At 30.7% G+C, this 15,201-nt stretch overlaps 1 protein-coding gene across 2 annotated transcripts; it reads left to right on the top strand.

Annotated features, from left to right (window-relative positions):
• LOC131612724 (transcription elongation factor SPT6 homolog) lies at positions 1 to 5,650 on the top strand. 2 transcript variants are annotated; one of them, XM_058884479.1, is made up of 11 exons: positions 1 to 226; positions 324 to 640; positions 736 to 927; positions 1,012 to 1,140; positions 1,257 to 1,643; positions 1,725 to 1,829; positions 1,903 to 2,682; positions 3,228 to 3,366; positions 3,449 to 4,620; positions 4,740 to 4,949; positions 5,026 to 5,650. In XM_058884479.1, the coding sequence occupies exons 1-11, from the start codon at positions 46 to 48 to the stop codon at positions 5,347 to 5,349; spliced, it is 3,936 nt and encodes a 1,311-aa protein (XP_058740462.1). In that variant the 5' UTR covers positions 1 to 45; the 3' UTR covers positions 5,350 to 5,650. The 2 variants fall into 2 exon arrangements, with proteins under 2 accessions (XP_058740462.1, XP_058740461.1); XM_058884478.1 differs by having other exon boundaries at positions 336 to 640.
• The last annotated feature ends 9,551 nt before the right edge of the window (positions 5,651 to 15,201 follow it).

Below are 15,201 nucleotides of genomic sequence, written 5' to 3' on the forward strand. Positions count from 1 at the left end.
AGAAACTGTGAATATTTTGAAAAAGTTAGGGTTTCGCTTGATGAAATGGATGAAGATAGAGTGAAGATCGATGAAATGGAAGAAGATGAATCATCAGAACTGAAGAAGATGAAGAAAACGAGAAAGTATCTTCTCGATGAAGATGATTATGATCTGTTGCGTGAGAATAATAACGAAAGCTTCAAAAAATTCAAACGTCTTAAAAAGAATGCTCAACACAATCAAGGTATATGAAAAATAGCTTATGATTTTCATCTTGTTAAAACCTAGAAACAGTTTCTGAGTTTCGAATTGTTAAAACCTAAAAATAGCTTCTGATTCAGTACTATTTTCAGGAGACTTCGGGGATGATTTGGACGAAACCGACTTTGTAGATGAGATTGACGATTTTGTTGTGGATTCTTTTACTCCCGTTCGCACTTTGTGCGAACCACAAGTGTCTTCATCAGCTTTACGAGAAGCTCGAGAGTTATTTGGTGATGTCGATGAGTTGCTTTTGGCTCGCGATCATGTTCGAGGAACAAATGATTTTAGAGAGACTAGACTTGAAGATGATTTTGAGCCTATTGTTCTCTCTGACAAATATATGACTCAGAACGATCACCGCATTAGGGACCTCGACATTCCGGAGAGAATGCAGGTATTTTTCTAAGACTTCTATGAAATAATAATTAAAGTTCCTAGTTAGTTAGATGCATTCTTGTTACTTGAGTTTTTTTTTTCTTTCCCTTGTAGATATCCGAGGAGAGTACCGGTGCTCCTTCACTTGATGAAAGTAGTATAGATGAAGAGGGTCGGTGGATAGTTACTCAACTAAAACATGGGGAAGTCCCTTGGATTTATAAGAAAGATTCAAGGGAGGAGCTACCAGTTGACAAGGATGATATTGTTAGATTTTTGAAACTGCATCATGTGCAAAATTTAGATGTTAGTATTATCTTCCCTTTGATATTTGCATTTGTAGCTTACATGACTTTAGTTTCTTAATATGGATTTTTTATTGTCTTTTAGATTCCTTTTATTGCCATGTATCGGAAAGAGGAGTGTTTAAGCTTATTGAAAGATCTTGATCAACATGAAGCTGGTGATGATGATAATTGGGATAAGAATAACAAGACACCTACTCTAAAATGGCACAAGGTCTATCATCATTTATTTTTCTGCCTTTTACTTTGTTATTATTATATTGTTTCATGATACTGATGATAACATGATAAAAACACTTCAAATTGATTCCTTCCTTGTGCATTTTTTAGATACTTTGGGCTCTACAGGACCTGCACAGGAAGTGGTTGCTTCTTCAGAAGCGGAAGAGTGCCCTCCATTTATACTACAATAAACGGTTTGAGCAAGAGTCGCGTTGTGTATGTGGGGAAACAAGACGAAACTTGAATAGGAAATTGTTTGAATCAGTAATGAGATCATTGAAGGAGGCAGAATCAGAGACAGAGGTTGATGATGTTGACTTCAAGTTCAATTTGCATTTCCCACCAGGTGAAGTGGGTGTTGATGAGGGACAGTACAAAAGGCCAAAACGGAAGTCAATGTATAGCACTTTCAGCAAGGCGGGTATGTGGGAGGTTGCAAACAGGTTTGGGTGTAGTTCTGAGCAACTTGGATTATGTATGTCAGTAGTTATGCTGGTAAGTATGCTTGAATTTAGAACTAACGACTTTGTTTTGACCATAAATTAAAGGCTTTGTTTTGTCTTCCCTCTTCTACAGCCTGAGTGGGAAGATCCAAAGGAAACACCAGAAGAGGTGGCTTCTAACTTCACATGTGCTATGTACGATACACCTGAAGAAGTACTTAAATGTGCTAGGCACATGGTATGTATCTATAACTTTGTTCATAATCATTATAATGTCGCATTTGTTTGATCATTTGGTTATTTTGTTCCAGACGGCTGTTGAGATAAGTTGTGAGCCTAGCATTAAGAAACATGTTCGTTGGTGCTTTTCTGACCATGCTGTTGTGTCAACCTCCCCTACTGCTGATGGAAATATAACCATGGATTCCTTCCATCAGTTTTCTGCGGTGAAGTGGCTGCGAGAAAAGCCTTTGTTTAAATTTGAAGATGTCCAGTGGCTCCTTATACAGAAGGCAGAAGAAGCCAAACTCATTCAAGTTACTATTAAGCTTCCCGATGAGTATCTTAACAAGTTAATAGACCAATTCAACGAGTATTATGTTAGTGATAGTGTTAGCATATCTGCTCAACTGTGGAATAAACAGAGGAAGCTGATACTGCAGGATGCAATTTTTCGATTTCTGTTACCATCAATGGAAAAAGAAGCAAGAGGTGTCTTAGCAACCAAAGCAAAGCATTGGGTACTGATGGAGTATGGGAAGGCCTTGTGGAATAAGGTTTCTGTGGGGCCTTATCAACAGAATGAAAATGATCTTAGCCCGGATGATGAGGCTGCTCCTAGGGTCATGGCCTGCTCTTGGGACCTTGGAAAGCCACAAACAACTTTTGTCATGTTAGATTCGTCGGGAGAAGTGCAAGATGTGCTATACACCGAGTCACTTACTTTAACGTCACAGGTTGTCAATGACCAGCAAAGGAAAAAGAATGACGAGAAACGACTGTCGAAGTTTATAACAGATCACCAACCACATGTTGTTGTTTTAGGAGCAGCTAATTGGCCTTGCACTCGTTTGAGAGAAGTTATATATGAGGTTATTTCTTGTTTCTACTTTTACATCTATATTTTGGTAAATTTATACTAGGAATGCTTACTTCTGTTCTAATTTCAATCACCTTACGAAACATGGAAATTATATTGATAGTTGTCAGTCTTATTCCTATGGCCACTCTTATCCCCATTCCATTCTGTTCCCTCCAATTTATCTTTCACTAAGTAGTTTGGTTAACTTAACAAACCTGAATATTCCCAAGTACTCTGTTTAAAGTTTTAACATCTGAAACATCTACATTACCATCAGACCATATATACTTCTGTATTGAATTTTAAAATGACTTTTTGGCTTAGTAAGAGTTAGTGTAAATTTATTTGAAGAATAAAATCAGTATGTGTTTACATTTTGCTGGGTAACATGCAATGACTACTGTTAAGCTGTAGAAAATGACATGGTCATGCAGTAGGAATTATGATATTTCTTTGCATACAATGTGTCTTATTTTTTGCAACCCCGCGTAAATATTTTTCTATTAGGTTATTATAGGTCTCATCTCATCTGTTGGTTTCTGCTTCTTCTATTAGGTTATTTTTAAGATGATCGAGGAAAATCCTAGAGATGTTGTGCCTGACATGCTCAACATTGTGTATGGTGATGAATCTCTGCCTCGTCTTTATGAAAATTCTCAAATTTCTTCTGAACAACTTCCTTCACAGCAGCTAGGTAAACATTGTTTTGGGTGTGTGCTGCCCATCATCATCTAATGAATCCTATAACTTAGTCTGTTTTTTTTTTGCTTTGACAGGTATAGTGAGGCGGGCTGTTGCTCTTGGTAGATTTCTCCAGAACCCATTGGCAATGGTTGCAGCATCATGTGGGCCCAGAAAGGAAATATTGTCATGGAAGCTGAGCCCTTTGGAGAGATTTCTCAACCCAGATGATAAAATTGAAATGATTGAGCAGGTTATGGTAGATGTGACCAATCAGACTGGCTTAGACATTAATTTAGCAATAAGTCATGAATGGTTATTTGCTCCATTACAATTTATTTCGGGGCTTGGTCCACGGAAGGCTGCAACCTTGCAGAGATCGCTGGTAAGAGCCAGCTCAATTTATTCCCGGAAGGACTTTTTTACAGAACACCAACTTGGTAAAAAAGTGTTTGTCAATGCAGTTGGTTTCTTGCGTGTCCGGCGGAGTGGATTGGCTGCTAGTAGTAGCCAATTTATTGATTTGCTGGATGATACACGAATTCATCCAGAATCCTATATTCTTGCACAGGAGTTGGCCAAAGATGTGTATGATGAGGATGGCAAAGATGATGCAAATGATGATGATGCCCTAGAGATGGCCATAGAACATGTTAGAGATCGACCTAGTTGTTTGAAAAACCTGGATGTTGAGGAATATGCTGCTGGAAAATTTCGTCAAGACAAAATTAAAATTTTCTATGATATTAAAAGAGAATTGATTCAAGGGTTTCAGGATTGGCGTAAGCAATATGAAGAACCAAGTAAGGATGAGGAGTTTTATATGATTTCAGGTGAGACTGAAGAGACTCTTGCTGAAGGTAAAATGGTCCAGGTTACCGTTCGCCGAGTTCAAGCCCAGAAAGCAATATGTGGGCTTGAATCTGGAATTACTGGAATCCTTATGAAAGAAGACTTTGCAGATGACTGGAGAGATATAACTGAATTATCTGATAGGCTACATGAAGGTGACACTCTCACTTGTAAAATCAAGTCAATCCAAAATAGCAGGTATCAAGTCTCCCTTGTCTGTAAAGAAAGTGAAATGAGAAGTGATCGGTTACAGAACAATCATGAAGTTGATCCCTATTACCATGAAGACCGGAGCTCCTTGCCGAGTGAGCAAGACAAAACTCAGAAAGAAAAGGAGAGTGCGGAAAAGTATTTCAAGCCAAGGATGATTGTTCATCCACGATTTCGGAACATCACGGACGAAGAAGCAATTGAGGTTCGCTTCTTAGTAACTCTATGTTGTATTGACCAATGTTTAGAATCATAATATTTTACAAAGTTGTGATTTAATGACCGGTTATGTGCATGCTTAATTTCAACTCTATCTTTATGCAGTTTTTGTCAAACAAGGAACCCGGTGAAAGTATTTTTCATCCTCATTCCCGATGTCCTTCCTACCTAAATTTGACTCTTAAAATTCATGATGGAGTATATGCCCATAAGAAAATAGTCGAAGGCAGAAAGAAACTCGAGGATATCAAAAACTCACTTCAAACCGGAAAGACATTTAAAATTGGAGACGACATTTTTGAGGATTTAGATGAGGTGAGGTACTCCCCTTGTTTTTTACCTACTTTCTTGTGACACTATGACTAAGTGTTTTCTATTCGTTATTGCTTAGGTTATGGACCGATATGTTGATCCTTTGGTTACTCACTTAAAGACAATGTTAAATCATCGCAAGTTCAGGACAGGTATGACAACAGAAGTTGACAAACTTTTGAGGTTTGAAAAGGCGGAGAATCCCATGCGCATAGCTTATGGTTTTGGCGTCTCTCTTAAACATCCTGGCACATTTTTATTGACTTACATCAGAAGTAGTAATCCACATCATGAGTACATTGGTCTTTACCCCCAAGGATTCATGTTCCGCAAAAAGATGTTCAAGGATATTGACAGGCTTGTGGCATATTTTCAAAGACACATCGACGATCCACAAAAATGATTCAGCATCTTCCATTAGAAATGTAGATGCAATGGTGTCAATATGAAACCCTGCAATTGGTGGCTCATCAAGGGGCATCTCTGGGTAGTGGTTAGGGTGGTTCTCATTTGATATGGTTCCGTGTAAAAAATACTTCTGCAAAGGTTTGTTTAGTCTTGAAATGTGCTCTAACTCTAATGAGCCTCAAAGTCTAACTCAGTTAATTTTTTTTGTAACCAAAAACATACACTATTTGTCATTACAGTAAACATCATTCATTGTTATTAACCCATCTACGACGTTCATGTCTTTCGACTAGGAAGTTTTTATTGTGTGCAGTTGATTTGAAAGCCATTTTTATGGTATTATTAGATGATTGATTCGTCGATTTTTCGTTTCAGAATTTCTTCCACTTCATATTTATATATTTTAAATTAAAACATTCAGTAGGAATGTTGTTGCTACTGCATGTTTTAGTTTGAGAGCTATTTCAAGGTTTAGGTAAAAGGAATGTTGCTTTCTTAGGAATGTTGTTGCTTTCTTCTTGAATGACCATTGAGTAGATCTTTTTAATGGAGGGTAGAGAGTCCATAAGAAGAACCTGAGTCTTTATAACAGAAAATTTGTCATTCAAATCTGTTAAAAACTGAATGATGTGATCAATCATGCAGAAATTTCTTGCAGGGCACATAGCTTCACAACTACATTGCTGAATGCACGAACAAGTCGGTATATGTATGTGTGAATTTAGGCCTTCCTATTATCCACACATTTTAGTGTAATAATCAAGAACTTATTTGGTACCTTGTTTGAGATTGTTGATCTCAGCTCGAAGATTTGAAACTCGAATTCTATCAACTTTAGCAAATCTTTCCTTAAGATCTGCTCATACATCAAGAGCATTTTCTAAGAAAATGATCGTTTGAACAATTGGTTCAAAAACTAAATTGAGAAGCCATGAATGAACCAAATAGTTGCAACGCTCCCAAGCTGCTATATTCATATCAAGAGGCTCCGGAATTTCAATGGATCCATCAATGAAAGAAAGCTTAAGCGCTCTTCGCATCGATATTGACCAATATAGATAGTTAGAACCATTCAAAGGAGGTGTAAGCTTTACGGAATTGGGACCTGCACTTGGATGAATGTAGTAAATTGACTCAATATCTCAATTAGAGACTCAAATTGTTAGTTGAACACGCAGAGGCATGGTGAAAAGATCGAAAATTGAACACAATCAAAGAAGGATGAAGAAGTTTGTGAGAGATGCAAGGAAGAAGAAGCTGAAAAATTGAAGAGAAATTAAAGTGTTATGTGATCATACCATATTATGATCAAAGAGTTTAATAACAATGAACACAAAAAGAATGGAAAAAGAATAGTTTCTCATATCGTTGAATTGATTTAATGATTCATAACAATATTTATGTATGTGGGTGATGGTTCACCATATCAAAGTGTACATCACGTGCAAATTATAGTTACTTCTATCACGAGTTAACTAACTTTTTCAACTAAGTAATTAACTAAACCAACTTTCTGTTATCTTTTCTGATTGGTGGATAAAAACTAAAAGATTCTTTTATAAAAATCTTATAGTATAATTATTTATATATTATAGTTATTTGTATTTCTGTTCCAATATCATTTATCTTGAAGTAATGATAATAAAAATCATATTATGATATTAATGTCGCATATTTGGCCGATGATATTTGATGTGCTTATTTCTTACAAGTTTTAGAGAAAAAAATGCGTATTAATTAATTGTTGAATTTATTTATGCTAATCTTTCTTGCTAAATAACACGACTATTCCCATTCATTCTACCACGGAGCTGAATTTAAATGACCTCCAAAAATTTGTAGTAATAACGCTACGATTATGAGGATTTATATTTATAGTTGTATAGCTCAGAAAAATATGTATTTTATTTTTAAGAAAAAAATGTATGTATTTGGTCAAATTTTTTAATCAAATACATCTATCTATAATATATGAAAGATAATAATATAAGAAAGATAAATGTTTTTGAGAAGAGTCTTTTATCTATCTATTATTTAAAAAGATAAATATTTAGGAGATATATAAAAGATAATAATATAAGAAATATAATTGTTATCAGAAAGAGTTATCTATCTATTTATAATTTAGAAAGATAAATAGTCTAGAAAAGATTCATGCACATTTTTTTAATCTGTCACATTTATAATTGAGGGTGACACGTTTATAATGGAGGGTGATTCTTGGTCTAAATTTTGTTTTTTCCAACCACTAATGACAGAGTAGTCTGGTTTCAATCGTTAATTACTTTGACACACATAACATCTAACATCTAGTCCTTCTTCATTTTTAATTGAATTTCTTCTTCTGTATAATAGTTATACTCTTTTTTTCAACCTATTGAATACTTCCGCATACCTCATTTTTCTCATCCTTGCAAACAACCACATTTATAATTTTTTAGCAAATACAGACAATTTTTTGTTAAAGCAGGTCAAATCTCTCTAAACTTCATTTACCATTTAATTTAAATACCAATTTTATTTAATTTCTGTCATTTGTTTTGAATACCATTTGCTAATTTATTTTCATAAATTTCTATTTAAACACTTCATTTAAGAGAAAAGATGAGAGAATGAAATTAACCTCTAAGATAATTCTACTAGATGATATTTTACACAGTAAAAATTTAGTTGTTCAAGATATAAATAAATTAAAGTTCTGTATATAAATATTGAGGAATGCTAGGTTGACAATGCAATTATCACACCGTATGCATACACCGTAAATTTTAAGCTTATTTTGCAGTGGCACAAATTTCCATTTCCATTAAAATAATAAGAGTATACAATATCGTATGAATATACGATGTAAATTGTAAAATTTTGTGTAAGGATATCATTGCTCATAAATATTGGTATATATTGTTATTTTGTAGATTTGTGTTTATCATTGTTTTATAATTTTATTGATTCTAATTTTAATTTACTTATAACTTTTGTTTAGAAACTATGACTTTGTAATAATGAAGAGTTTTATTAAGCATAACTAGTAAAGGAGCATTGCTTCGAGTCTCGCCATGTAGTTAAAAAATCATTAATAAATATAAGATAAGAATGTATTCTACTTCATTATAAATGATAAAAAAAGATTATACTAGATATTATGTATAAATATTGAGATTTATTTTTGCTAGTAAAAATATATGATATAATTAAATTGTTATCCACCCGCTCGATACGGGTCACACAATATCATTATAAATAGTAAATAAAATATTAGATTGATTGTTAAAAAATATACAAATTAAGTACTTTCGGTACGTCAAAAATAAAATAATTAAATTGTTATCTACCCGTGCGTCTACATAGATCGCGCAATATTGTTATAAATAATAAATAAATATAATATAGCGATGGTTAATATATATATATATATATATATATATATATATATGAAAACAAAATTGTGTTATCAAAATAAATATCTTTAAAATAAATATTTAGAAAACAAAATTCAAAATAATAAGTCAAAACATATGAAATTAATATATGTCATCAAAAAAGAAAATTTTGTGTTTTTCATTAGAAAGTTGTGTTATTATCAATCATAATTGTTTCATTTTTTTTTATTAAACCTTATATTTATATTATATTTTTTAGTATAAATAGTACTATCTTATATAAACTAAGAATGAGATTCTTTACAATTTCATAAAATATAATGTTAAATAGAAACATTTATAAATATAAATTAACATTAATATCTAAATTAATGTAGAAATCACGTATAAACTACAAAAATATCTTTAAAATCTATAAATACGTAAGATTAAACATGTATCACCTAATTAAAATGTAAAACTAATTTTTTAATTGATTTACTATTCTTGTTTTCTATTTTATAAGTTTTTCGTTTACTATATTTTGATTTTTAATTATAAATAAATTGAAATAAATCCTTGAAAAAATCAAAGTTTTTAATTTTCTATATAAATTTTATATTATTTATATGTTGTTATCTTGATAAATATTAAAATTTATATTATTATTATTATAAGTATTAATTAGAAACACAATAATACTATATGAACACACAAAACACAAACTAAAAAAAATGAGCCTTTAATTTTCAATGATAAACCTTGCACTCAACCAGAAAAAAAAAAAAACATTAATCCATAGTTCCTTATAAGAATATTAATTTTTTAAAAAGAAATCACAAATAAATCAAATTGATAGATATAATTATTGTATGATATTTTTTATTACTATACAAAAAATTGTAAATTTTATTTTATTTTTAGGAAAAATAAATAAATGTTTTTGGGAAGAGTCATCTATCTTTCCATAAATAAGAAAGATAAATGGGTTGGAAAAGACTCATGCATAGGGTGAAGGTGACACGTTTTTAATGGAAGCTGACACGTTTATAAATGAGGAGGAAGGTGACACGTTTATAATTGAGAGTTATTTTTTGTGTGGGAATTTTGCTCTTTCCAACCACTAATGACTGAGTCTGTCTCAATCGTTAATTAGATTAGCACACATAACAACTCTTTCTTCTTCATTTTTAATTTAACCGTCATTTCTAAATTGTAATTATTGTAATAGAACTATCTATCCAATCAAGCTTTTATTACACATTTACATTTTCAATATTCAATTTCTTCTTTTCTAGAATGGTCATACTCCTTTTCCAATCTATCTGAATTCTTCTACAAACCTCATTCTACTCATCCTTGCAAACAACCATCAATTATAGTTTTTTTTTATCAAATATAGACAAATTTTCTTTGTTAAAGCAGGTCAAATCTCTCGAAACCTCATATATCATTTTATTAAAATATCAATTTTATTTAATTTATATACTTGTTTTGAATTTATGTTTAAAATTTTTTTTACAAGTGTAAAAAATAATGTACAATAGATATAGAGGGTGTTAACCAAATAAGGACTATGTATCCATAATTAAATAAAGTATTAAACCATAGGAATAAATTTATTCACCGACTCTTTCTTTCTCCTACAGTATCTATTATCCAAGGTGTCGCTAGCTGCCACTAATCAAATGATACAGAATTTTCAATTCTATATAATAACAAGTGTGAAACTTTTTGTTTTACTAGTCTTTCAAACAAAATAGACTATAAAAAAAATTAAACAATAAAATATAGCATAAAAATAAAATAAAAATTAAAAAACTCAAATAAAAATTCATATTTAATTTAAGTAATTAATATAAAAATTTAAATATTTAGATAAAATCCAAAATATGAAGAAAAAAAACTTAAACAAAGTATGATTGAATACTTGTGTCGTCAACTTCATGAGCACATTCCAGTTAGAAGAAGAAAAAAATATAAACATAAAATCTCATTTTATTTAAAATTTTAATTTAATAAAAAAAATATAAACATAAAATCTCATTTTAATTTAATAGATTTAATAATAAATTTGTACCTAAATTTTTGAAAGAAGAATTGGATTTAAATTTGCATCTTCACAATTTTTTTTGGTTTGTCTTTTTTTTCTTTCTTTTTCTTTTAGGGGATATGTAACAATGTTATGTCATTCACCTTTGCATAATCCATAAGCATTCGTGTTATGAGATAACTCTTTTATATCTTTAATTCGTCTTCGTTTAGGACGGTATTTTGTTTTAGAAATTGGAGGATAATGAATAACTTGTTGTGAATGAGCTTCATTGTTACAATCCATTATTTGATAATCAACTATTTCATCATCTGCATGTGATGCTTGAAGCAGGCACCGTGACAACAAGTAGTCATAAGGGATTTTATGACAATCTTTATGAAGAAAAACACAAAGAATGTGGTGACACAATATCCCCAAAATTCAAATAGTTTACTACATATAGTTATTTTACCATCCAAAAGAGGTGATGTTTCCTACTATTATCATCTTTATAATATTGCAAAACTAACAAATTACCATTCTGATGAAAAATTGAGTATTGGATGTACCTTTCAAACTCATCTTGAAACTTCTGAAAAGAAAAACCCGTGAGAGTACTTTGAGCTTGCTCTTATAATGGTGACATCAACTTCATATTTGACAATTTCCATTTTTCTAACACTATATCAAGCTCTTTTGTTTGCTTAATATCATTAATTGCTATATAGGGATGGGATCCTGGTCTTTATTGCTTTCTAAACTTCACCTATGTCTTTATTCAGTTCTTGTCAGGCAAGGATCCTGGTGAAAGCATTTTCCATCCTAGTTCACGGGGTCCTTCAAACCTTACATTGACTCTTAAAATTCTTGATGGGGTATATGCCCACAAGAAAATAGCTGAAGGTGGAAAAGAACTCAAGGACACAAGCTTACTTCGAATCGGAAAGACCCTTTCAATTGGAGACGACACTTTTGAGGATTTAGATGAGGTAAGAATAAGATACTCCTCATTGCTTTCTGGATACCTCTTCTTGTGACACAGTGACTTACTCTTTCATACTCATTATTGCTTAGGTTATGGACCGATATGTTGATCCCTTGGTGACTCACTTAAAGGCAATGCTAAACTATCGCAAGTTCAGGATAGGGATGGAAGCCGAAGTTGAGCAACTTTTGAGGATTGAGAAGGCAGAGAATCCCAAGCGCGTAGTTTATAGTTTTGGCATCTCTATTAAACACCCTGGCACATTTATCTTGACTTACATAAAAAGTACTAATCCACACCACGAGTACATCGGTCTTTACCCCAAAGGCTTCATGTTCCGCAAAAAGATGTTCAAGGATATTGACAGGCTTGTGGCATATTTACAAAGGCACATTGATGATCCACAAAATGATTCAGCACCTTCAATTAGATATGTAGCTGCAATGGTGCCAAGGTGAAACCCTGCAACTGGTGAGAAACTGCAATAGTACATGAAAGAAATATTATCCATGTTTACATACTAATTTTGCTCTTGTTGACCATTTCTTCATCGAACTTGTGATTTTCGGGAATTATCTTGTGTTTCGGTTGATTTATAATTTGTCAAATGAACATGAAAATATTGACTTCAATCCTCATCGACGATTTATATATATATATATATATATATATATATATATATATATATATATATATATATACATATACATACATATAGGGGACGTATCAAATGAGAACTTTGGCTATAATGAAAACTGAAAACTTTTAATAATAACCATTGGATTTGAATTAATGGCTCAGATTTACCTTATATTTTAAATACATATTACATAAATATTTTGTTCACTTAAATATTAATAAAATATTAATAAAATATTATAAAATATAAGGTAAATCAGAGCCATTAATTCAAATTCAATGGTTATTATTAAAAGTTCTCAGTTCTCATTATAGCCAAAGTTCTCATTTGATACGTCCCCGTATATATATATATATATATATATATATATATATATATATATATATATATATATATATATATATATATATATATATATATATATATGGGGATGTATCAAGTAGGAGGAATTTTTAAATAAGAGATAAGAGGATTCAATGCTAACCATTGGATTAATCAAGAGAGAGAATTAAATTATTTATTAAAATATTAATATAATTATTATTTCTCTCTCTTGATTAATCCAATGGTTAGCATTGAATCCTCTTATCTCTTATTTAAAAACCCTCCTACTTGATACATTCCCTATATATATATATATATATATATATATATATATATATATATATATATATATATATATATATATATATATATATATATATATATATATATTCATAAAGCTTTGAGGGATAAGGGGTCAAATAATTTGAATATCATTTGTCTTTTCTTGTTTTACTAACAAAAGTAAAAACGTTAATTTCTTATAAAAAAAACCTTAAGTTTCTTTTTGTGGATATTATTGTAACTTACTAGAGAAAGGCTCTGTTTGGTAAGACATCTTTTTGAGCTTATAGCTTATGTTTTATGTCTTATAAGCTCATATGATAATTTAGACCCGTTTGGTAACGGTCTTTTTATCACGAGCTTATAGCTTATTTTATTAGCTTATAGCTTATTTTCCAGACGCTATTTTAAATAGCGTTTTAGCTTATGTCTTATAGCTTATTATTTTTTCCTCCTATTTTATCCTTATTATTTTAATTAAAATTCATTTTTAACCCTTATAATTTATTTTAATTTAAAATAAAATAATTATCTATTAAATATTTTTTATGTCATTTTACATTTATAAGTTAATTAAACCGTCAATTTTACCAAACACTTCAATGAGCTTATAAGCTATCAGTCTCAACCATCCGCTATAAGCTATAAGTCATCAGTCATCAGCCATTAGTCATAAGCTATAAGCTATCAGCTAGCTTATCAGTCAACCGCTATTTTTACCAAACAGACCCAAAGTATATCTTGACATTTTAATTTGATGTCAGATTTGGACATCAATTTAAGTTATTATTGCAATTAAAGTTAATAGTATTTACTATTTATATATTTTTTTTAAACTGAATTCATTAAAAGGAAAAGAGAATAAAAATAAGGGTAATGCTAACGAGTGCCCCGGGGGCACTGGTTAAGAGATTAAAAAGGTAAGTTGAGCATTGTTTAATAAATTAAAAAAAATATGTTTTTATCCAAAATATATGTATTAAATGCATTGAAAATATAAATAATTAACTTTTTTAACGAAGATTAGGTGTATTCAATGCACTGAATCTAAAATATTTTCTTAATTTGAAATGCTTAACCAGTGCCCCTGGGGCACTCGTTAGCATAACCCTAAAAATAAAGTAACAAGTAGTTTTAGATGGTAATTATAATACAAAATGCATGTAATGAATGATTTAAGTAAAAAAAGGAAAGGATCGATAATGCCTAATGCTCAAGCATATGGATAAAAATCAAAGTAATAAAAATTGAATATGGAAAGTATCATAGGAATTAGTGAGGAAGTGATTAAGAATTATTTTTATTCTTTCCACTTTTAAAACTTTTGTTGTTTTACGATTTTGAAAACTTTGGTATTGAATATTGTTCATTTTAAGACGTTTCGTGACATGATAGTTGAGTAAAGTAGTCAATCAACCATTACGCATCCAAGATAAAACAACACACTTTTATATTGTACGATTATTACTTGAAAGATAGATAATCGATTTATAAATATACCCTTTGATGACACTAAAACCATTCAAATATGATATAAATATCATTCATAGTATCTGATATAAAGATTAATTGTAATAATTTCTCAACCGATGAGAAATTCAAATAATTCTCCAAAGAGAATTCAGTAATGATCACCACTCAAAATGAATTTTTAGATACTTTGATTAAATTATGTATCAAGTCAATATATAGTCTAAATACATCATTTATCATTTATTGAATAAATCTAAAAAGTCAAATTTGCTTATAAAAGAGAATGGAGGGAGTACTTTATAATTTCTCTTCTCAAACGAGGAGAAATTAACATATCTCTCTAAAGAAAGAGGGAGAAGTTGACGCTTTGACAATTCGAAATACACAGAGTTGTGAGAGTGAGGAAGGCAGAACTCAATAGAACTTTTTGGTGTGTTTTGGAATGAAACAAGTGATTTCCTTATATAATGAAAGAAACTGGTCAAAATATCTTATCTAATCAATGTATAAATAAGGAATATTTTCAACTTAACACACAAACACACTTATTTTTTCTAACAATGTGAGATTTTAAAAAAAAAACTAAATTCATCTCTTTATTGGAATATTGACATGTTTCAACAATCTCCCACTTGAATTTAAAAAAGTTTTTTAGAAGTAACGTCAAACGTTTCTAAGATTATGCATAAACAGAGGTGTCGATGACTTGAACCTTTGCGTAGCAAGTAGGAGGTCGAATCAACAAGAGT

The sequence above is a fragment of the Vicia villosa genome, linkage group LG6, assembly GCF_029867415.1.
Source record: "Vicia villosa cultivar HV-30 ecotype Madison, WI linkage group LG6, Vvil1.0, whole genome shotgun sequence".
Taxonomy (NCBI): Eukaryota; Viridiplantae; Streptophyta; class Magnoliopsida; order Fabales; family Fabaceae; genus Vicia; species Vicia villosa.

What these genes read in the sequence shown, in the direction of transcription:
- LOC131612724 (XM_058884479.1), top strand. Translation starts at nt 46, where the DNA reads ATGGATGAAGATAGAGTGAAGATCGATGAAATGGAAGAAGATGAATCA. An exon ending in ATCATGTGCAAAATTTAGAT is followed by an intron (nt 928 to 1,011) that starts GTTAGTATTATC and finishes ATTGTCTTTTAG; the next exon opens with ATTCCTTTTATTGCCATGTA. An exon ending in GTATGTCAGTAGTTATGCTG is followed by an intron (nt 1,644 to 1,724) that starts GTAAGTATGCTT and finishes CCTCTTCTACAG; the next exon opens with CCTGAGTGGGAAGATCCAAA.